Genomic DNA, 8,529 nt, shown 5'->3' with positions numbered 1-8,529 from the left:
TGGAGTCCCCAAACGAGTAACAGCTTCTCTTTTATCTACTTGCTTTCAATGGTGTGTGTGTGTGTGTGTGTGTGTGTGTGAGAGAGAGAGAGAGTGTGCTTGCATGTGTCAATATGTGTGTTCTTGTATGTGCACAAGTATGCTCAGGTATGCATACTTCAAGTTCTCTCTTGTTTCCTCTTTTACATGCTATTCTATTCTGCCATTGTTTGGGTAGACTGGGGCCTTCGCTCCCTGCTTTTCTTTGGTAGCTCTCTATTTAAGTAAGGAGTGCTGCCTAGTACACTTTAGCTAGTACAATCAGCACAGGCTTGCTCAACCTCCACAGTGTGTCTCACAACATGAGCAGTTCTGTTGGAAGGACTTTCTTGTATACTGCCTCCCCTGTGTGCAGTTTCTCTCAGTGACCTTTGTAGTTGGAGGAGCAGGTCGCATCCCAGCTAGCTTAACCCCTGAAATAATCACACAGAAATTGTATTAAATAAATTACCGCCTGGCCCATTAGTTCTAGCCTCTTATTGGCTAACTCTCACATCTTGATTCAACCCATTTCTAATAATCTGTATGTCACCACAAGCTCTTGGCTTACTGGGAAAGATTCAGCATGTCTGACCTGGCAGCTTCATGGTGGGCAGCTCTCTGTCTCTGCCTCCTTTCTCCCAGCATTCTGTTCTGTCTACTCCGCCTATCTAAGTTTTGCCCTATCAAATGGCCAATGCAGTTTTCTTTATTCAACTAATGAAACAACACATAGAAAGAAGACCCTCCTACACCAGACCTTTTGTAACTGGAGGTTTTTCTCCCACCCTCCAGTTCCCGAATAACCACTCTGAGGCTTAATATTAATTACAAACTGTTTGAACTATTAGCTCAGGCTTATTATTAACTAGCTCTTATGACTTAAATTAACCCATTTCTGTTATTCTATAATTTATCATGAATCTCGTGGCTTGTTACCCCACATCTTGCTTCCCTGGCAGCTGCTGGTGTCTCCCTGACTCTGCCTTCTTTTTCCCTTTTATCTCTGTTTAGATTTCTTACCTAACTACTTTCTGTCCTGCCACAGGCCAAAGCAGCTTTATTCATCAACCAATAAAAGCAAGAAATATTCACAGCATACAGAAGGGCATCCCATATCAATCTTTTGCCCCAAATCGGGCCTCATCCACTGCACTGTGCTGGCCATTAAATGCCACAGCCGAACCCTTCACTATGGTGGGCCTTAATGCCTATCTATTAACACACTCTCCTGAGGGCCCTTTCCCATGGTGGATCTTCATACCTGTCTTTGCCAACACACCATCTGAGCTTAAGTGTGGAACTCCCTTGGGATGATCTTTAGGTTCCAGCAACACCAGCATGTGTTCGTTGAATTCATGGACAAGAATATTTATTAAGAAGCCAACCCCATATCTTACAAGAGACCTATGGGGACTTTTTGGCAGAAGTGATTATGGCAGCTTGGACAAGGTTTCTAGAATGGAAAGGAGGCCTATTTGGAGACAAGGAAAATAGTGCGTGGAAAGGCAGAGATGGACCTTCCCAAGTGTGGAAGTTGGAGGGGACCTCATGCAAGCAGAGCTGAGAGCAGATGTTAAAGAGTTGGGTGCCGCATGACTGGAGAAGACCCAGAATGCCAAGGCCACTTGGTGTCACCAGATAGGCAGTGAGACCTGTGAAGGTTTTTGAGTAAGGCCATGGCTTGGTGCTTAACAAGACTCCTTCCATGCCAAGATAGAATAAGCAGTTTTTAAGAGACCCCAGGCAGCACAGTGCAGGGTGGAGGTCTATGAGTGTGACAACTAACAGTTCTGTGATCTGGTGCTCACAGAGTCCATAGGTGAGCCCAATACCAAACTAAGTATGCCAGTTCATTAGTACTTAGGAGGTAGGCCCTAACATCACTCCACTTTACCAAGACAATAAAGGGGGAAGCAGGACACAAAAGTGCTGTTGGGAAAATCCTCTGTGCATACAGCTTTATCTCTAACAACACTGCATCCTCAAATCTGCATCACGTCGCACTGACACTCAGCTTGGTCCTCAAATCTCTTCTGATACTAGATGGTCCTTGTTCTCTTACAAGAACCTTTACGATTATGGGACTTTTCACTTGGACTCCAAAACAGTCTCGGGTCCTTAACCAAGTTTTTGTAAAAGCTGCCTTTCACCTTGTAAAGCAACATGCAAGTTGGTGAATGAGATTGTGGACACAGTGGGGTCATTATAGTGGCTACCATATCAGCTATGCACACTGCCCAAGTCTGCCTGTCCCAGAATGCAGCCTCTGGACCATTTTCCAAGCTAGATGCCTCTCTAGGCTCACAGTGGCTTTCTGCTTTCCTCCTGAGTATGCAGCCCCAGAGGAAGATGGGACCAAGAAAGGAAAGCTTTAATGAAGGTCTGCCTTCATTAAAGGGGCCAGCGGCCAACAGGGAAGGGAAGCAGATGTTCTCAGAGTGGTTCAACCAGTTCCTGAGTGGAGCAGAGTCAATCCGGGTGCCTCAGGGCCCTTAGCCCACCACCTCTCACCCCCTTCCTCCCCAGCTGGCTCTCAGGAATGCCCTGCGCTACTTCCCACCTGATGTGCAGAAACTATTGGCCCAGGAGTTTGCCCAGGAGCTACGACAGTTTGGACACATCTACATGTACCGGTTCTGCCCCAGCATTGAGATGAGGTGAGCGCTTGTGGGCTTGGCTTCAAATAAGGGTGTGCAGAAGTCAGAAGCCTCAGGGAATCCATGGCTAAAGAGGAGGTCAGTCTGTCTGAGCTGGGACACGTATGGCGGTGGCACAGTGAGTCAACACCCCTGGTCAGAGAAAGTAGGTAGTGAGGTGTCTTTTGGGGGCACCTGGAGCTGCCTGGCCAGAGGATGGGGTTCTTATCAGATTCATGCACCCCATCATGCGTTCAGTCCTGCACTGGCTCTGAAGCACGAAGGCTCCCTGGGATACTGTGTCTTTTGCTCTTCAGGGAAGAGTTGGTGAGAGTAGAGGACGGGATGGGGAGTGGCCGTCAATGACTTCAAGTCTGTCGTGCTCCCTGCTGATGTTCTTGCACTGTGGCATGCACAGCATCATGGGAAGTCTTGTGAAAGCACAGAACACTGGACTTGAAACTCAGCAGCCCTGAAGCAGAGCTGGGAATCTGCATTTTGGATGCTGCAGCTGGTGTCATAGAGAACGATCGTTCTGAACATGTCAGAACCCAGGCTTGCTCTAAATGGCCCAGGGAGTCTCATGTCCCCCATGAGACAGGAGCCATTGCCCTTCTCCACCTCTGCACCTTCTGCCACCTGCCATGGACTTGCTGCCCAGGGGTGTCTGATGAGCGAACAAAAGAACAAATGACTGAATACCCACAGGTTGAGGACTCTGGAAAGCAGCCATCAGTTTTTTTTTTTTTTTGTTTGTAGCCAGATTCCTCCCAGGCTTGCAGTAGAGGGGGACAGTGATGGGAGGGGACTGGACTTCCTGCTCTGGGCATGCAGGAACTCAAGTCCCCTAGCACCTGGTGACCCTGCTGCTCCCCTTGCCCTGTGCTTCACCTGACTTCTCTCAGGTGCCTTGTCAGCTCGGCCAGAGCAGCATCTTAGTGGGATGGAAGGCCTGGGCGGGGGGTTCTCTTGTTTCCTGATGTGGGTCTTCCCCTTGCAGGGCCTACCCAATCGATCAGTACCCATGCCGGACACGAGCAGCTGCAGCCATCATGCACATGATCATGAACAACCTGGACCCTGCCGTGGCCCAGGTAATGACAGGGAAACCGAAGCCAGCATAGTCCAGAGAAACGTGCCCTGAGATCCTGAGTACTGCTAATAAGCCTTTAATGCACTTATAACGCTGGCACAAGGCCAGTCCCTGGACCTTTCTCTGTAACCGTAGGGCAAAATCAAAAGCAGGAAATAAATATAAAATAACAATGTGTTTATATAAATGCACCCATAAGCCGGGCGGTGGTGGCGCACGCCTTTAATCCCAGCACTCGGGAGGCAGAGGCAGGCGGATCTCTGTGAGTTCGAGACCAGCCTGGTCTACAAGAGCTAGTTCCAGGACAGGCTCCAAAGCCACAGAGAAACCCTGTCTCGAAAAACCAAAAAAAAAAAAATAAAATAAAAATGCACCCATAATTTTAACTTTCTAATGGCCACCTGAAAATAAAAAGACTTAATAATAGTTCATCACAGTATATATTAACATTATTAATGAGATCCCTCATGTTCCCCTTTTACATGGAATCTTGACGTGGAGGATGTATGTCACTTGGTCAGCCATGTTCAGTCACCTGCATGGCTGGTGGATGCTATGGGACTCTTCAGGCTTCTTGCCTTGCTGCTACGTCATTGCTCCTTTGAGTACAGCTGCAGGTAGGGGTCCTGCTCCTCTCTGTCCACAGCCCAATCTCAGATGATGCCACATCTTTTCCAGTTTCCACAGGAGCTGGTGACCTATGGAGGAAACGGGCAGGTGTTCAGCAACTGGGCTCAGGTACGGTGGCCTGGAAGGCACTGAGTGGTCCATGGCTCTACTTGATGCCTGATGATTCAGCGCTGGCAATCGCCCGGAGATGCTTCACTTTAAGAAGGGATAGAGTGGTACTATGGGAGGTACCAGGAGACCCTGGAGGTTAAGGAGGATCTAGGCCAACGAAGTCACTAGATGGATCAGCCGAGACCTGCAGGAATCCCTGGGTCTGAGTGTGGGGTATGGGGTTCCATGCAGGTGCCAGTTCACTTACAGAGTCCTTCATGTGCCCTGTCCATACAGTTCTGGCTGACCATGTCCTACTTGTCGAAGATGACTGAAGAACAGACTCTGGTCATGTACAGTGGACACCCGCTGGGCCTCTTCCCCAGCAGCCCTGGTGCCCCACGATTGGTCATCACCAACGGGATGGTGAGTCTGAGGCAGCAGGCACGGTGCCTACCCAGAGCCAGGCTTGGGAAAGGGGATGCTGTGGTTGAGGAGGAGATCCAGGTGGCCCTGCACCACTCACACGTGGTCCCTTCCTTTCTTCTAGGTCATTCCCAACTACTCCTCCAGGACAGAGTATGAGAAGCTGTTTGCCCTGGGGGTGACCATGTAAGTCGCAGTGTTAGCTCACAGCTGTGCTGTCTGCCTTTGGTTGCATTTCTGAGAAGACAACATGCCTGTGTTAAGTCTGATTTCAGGGAATGCTTACTACCCTGGGAAAAATCACTGCATTCTCACACCTCGGCATGCTGATAGCTTTGGGTAAATGCTTACTGTTTTCTATAGACACATAACCAAAGAAATATGCAATTTTGGATTCCATTGTTTCAAAGATTTTATTATGAGTAATCCCAGACATACAGGAAATTGGCCCACAAGTAAAAACATCATACAGCTGGTTCAAGGAAGACACACGAACACTTGCCCAGTTCTATACTCTAAACAGCTCAGAGAACTTCTGTATGGTTAGAACAAGGTGGTTTTATTAATGAGAAAGAAGAAGTGAAACAATTTTCAGAGCATGCTGGCACACACCTTCAATCCCAGCCTTCACAAAGGAAAATGGATCTCTGTGAGCTCAAGGCCAGCCTCATCTACAATAACAAGTTCCAGGACAGCCAGAGCTACATAATAGAGAGACCCTATGTCTAAAAAAAGCAATCCAAAAAAGTACAACTTCTTGCTATAGATAGCATGTCTGTCTATCTGCCCCTTGATCCATCCATCCTTCCATCCATCCATCCATCCATCCATCCATCCATCCATCCATCCATTCACCTTGGCTTTGGATGAACTCAAAAATCCATTGCAGATATAGCTGACTGGGATTTGTTCTTTGTTTTGGGTCTCTTTTATATCTACATGTTCAGTCAACAAGCTGCTAATTGGAAATGTTTGTAATCAAATTCCACACTAACCAGACACAGGTATTTTCTTGCTTTTGTCCCCTGAGCAACAAGTGTGGTTACCATAGCCACCTACACAGCACTTGCATGACGTGAACTATACAGGTTCTGCGCAGATAGATGTGGGCAGTTTGACACGCAGGTTGTAAGTGTCAGAGGACTTAGGAGTCTGCTAGGGGGTGTCTTGGAACCTGTTCCTTGAAAGGATTCTGAGGGACGATTCTCCCACAAGACACACTCATCCCTGTGCCCGGTGGAATGTGCTCTGACGAACCATGCAGCCATGTGACTCACCAGGTACAGGACTTTATCAGCAACCTGAAGAGCTTCCTGGACCCTGACAGACGATGAAAGCTTCCGGTGTTCTGTAAAGCTAACCCAGGCTCTGCATCTAAAGGTTTCATCAAATGTCACAAGAGGAATTGCTCTGAGTAAGGAAAGCCTGTCCCACATGGGCCCCCAGGGGACCGTGTTTCCTGTATCTCCAAACATCCTTCATGCCCGTGGACTCTGGGCTAGGGGTCAAGACCATCACAGTAGTGTCTGTACTTTGCCTTTCCCCATTGGCAATACAGCATGGAGTCTGTTTGTGGAGCACAGGCCCAGCAATTCACTCTCTTCTGTGATAGTCAGAGGCACCGTGACCCTTAATGCAAGGCTTTCAGACTTTAGCATGGCACAGAGGGGGGCTCTGATATTCACATCTTTGTAGACCTCTGGGATCATCACTCAGGGAAACACCACATAAAATGGAATCTGCAGAATTCAGAATGGGGAGCCAACGACTTAGCCTCCTGGTGAAAGACTATAGTGTAACTGCAGCACAGCCCACCACCACCACCACCACCACCACCACCACCACCACCACCACCACCACCACCACCACCACACCACCACCACCACCACCACCACCACCACCACCACCACCACCACCACCACCACCACCACCATGTACCCTGGATTTACCAGTCTTCTGAAACAGGAAAAACAGGGCCTCAGAAAAACTAATCACTCTGCTGCTGGCTATAACCTGCCTCTGAGTCTTGCTGATGTTATTGGGCCTGGAAACTTTCTGCTCCAGTGGAAGCAGCCTTAGATCAGAGGGCTGAGGAAGCACATCCTGGCCCACCATGGCCTTGGGATTGTCCCCACAGTCCTATTTCACAGGTGTGGATTAAATTCCAAAAATGACAGAGCTACAAATGTCAGAGCTTGTCTGCCTGTGGCGCTGAGGGATTGCTACAGGAAACTGTGGGGACACTGACTGCAAAAAGAATAGAAATCAGGCCTGGTGGCACGTGCCTATCACCGATCCCCTTGGGAGGCTGTAGCAGGGGGATTCTAAGGCCTAGCTGGGACACAGTGTGAGTTCAAAAATAGCCTTGGCTAGTTTTTTTTCCTCATTTAGGGAAAATGTATGTTTTTCAAAGAAAAGCTGGGGCTATAGCTCAGTGATAGAGCTCTTGCCTAGCATGCATGAGGTCCTGGGTTCAATCCTCAGTACAGAGCAAAGGTGGGAACTACAGCAGAGATGGGTCAAGTTTACTGTGTAAGGAGACTAAGACCTGGATACCAAAAGCTTCCTGCCATCAGAGTGGCACAGGAAAGCACGCAGGCAGATCTATGTGCTTCCATGTGGAAGGATGGGGGAGCAGACTCAGGCTGTTGGTTAAAGTGTCGGCAGAGGGGACATTCATAGGTCCTGTCATGGTGGACTGTGTGAGACTATCAAATGACAGGAACTACCTGCAGGACTGGGATATTCACATAATGCCAGAGCTCCTTAGAGAGCTGACCCCCGGGGCTTCATAGTGAGTTTCATCATCTTTAGATGATGTCTTTTTTTTGCCAACATGGTCTTCTTGTGTTTGTGATACTTATGCAGTCTTTTAAGAGAAGGGACAAGGTGTCCTTTTTGCTTGCTTATCTTTTTGAGACAGTGTCTTTCTAGAAGCAAGAATTCATGATCTTTCTGTCTCAGACTTCTGAGTGCCAAGACTACAGGTGTGTACCATGCTTCCATATCTCTGTTTTTGGAAAAGAAAACAAAGGTTCTGGATGGTCAGATGTATTATGTGTTTGTGTGGTAGACCTGATATTCATTCATAGGCTTGTGACAATGTAGCCTCCAATCAGAGGAAAGAAAGGACTGGGGAAAGCCACTGGCAGGCAGGAATCTAATAGGGCCAGGTCCTAATAAACTTGGCTTTGAAAAACAAGCAGCAGAGAGACCTTGAGAGACTCTTAGTCTTCAGCAAAGAGTGCAATTAAGCTAGCAGCAAATGCTACTGTCCCCATTACACTGCCCAAAACAATGTTCGCTAATTATCCAGCAATGGCAATGGCCACACTCAGGCAGTGCTGGTGATATCACTGGAAATTCGATGGCATATGTTAATATTAGAAATATCTGTGTCTCAGCCGGGCGGTGGTGGCGCATGCCTTTAATCCCAGCACTCGGGAGGCAGAGGCAGGCGGATCTCTGTGAGTTCGAGGCCAGCCTGGTCTACAAGAGCTAGTTCCAGGACAGGCTCTAAAAAAGCTGCAGAGAAACCCTGTCTCGAAAAACCAAAAAAAAAAAAAAAAAAAAAAAAAAAAGAAATATCTGTGTCTCATGACCTCACAGCCTTCCTGCCTGCTTGCTGCCCTG

General features: G+C 48.1%; 1 protein-coding gene across 2 annotated transcripts in view; it reads left to right on the top strand.

Moving 5' to 3' along the window:
- Uroc1 (urocanate hydratase 1) overlaps positions 1-8,529 on the top strand; it is a 32,879-nt gene that overhangs the window by 1,767 nt on the left and 22,583 nt on the right. For both annotated transcript variants that reach the window (XR_005284263.1, XM_038318738.2), the window contains exons 2-6: positions 2,548-2,678; positions 3,658-3,751; positions 4,429-4,488; positions 4,768-4,896; positions 5,021-5,082. Coding sequence is in view for 1 of the 2 variants with exons in the window: in XM_038318738.2 (XP_038174666.1) it covers positions 2,548-2,678; positions 3,658-3,751; positions 4,429-4,488; positions 4,768-4,896; positions 5,021-5,082 (476 nt within the window). In the remaining variant the exon portion in view is untranslated. The remainder of the gene's footprint in view (positions 1-2,547; positions 2,679-3,657; positions 3,752-4,428; positions 4,489-4,767; positions 4,897-5,020; positions 5,083-8,529) is intronic.

This window comes from Arvicola amphibius, chromosome 2 (assembly GCF_903992535.2).
Source record: "Arvicola amphibius chromosome 2, mArvAmp1.2, whole genome shotgun sequence".
NCBI lineage: Eukaryota > Metazoa > Chordata > Mammalia > Rodentia > Cricetidae > Arvicola > Arvicola amphibius.
The sequence above is the reverse complement of the archived record's forward strand: the minus strand, read 5'-3'. Positions and strand labels throughout refer to the sequence as shown.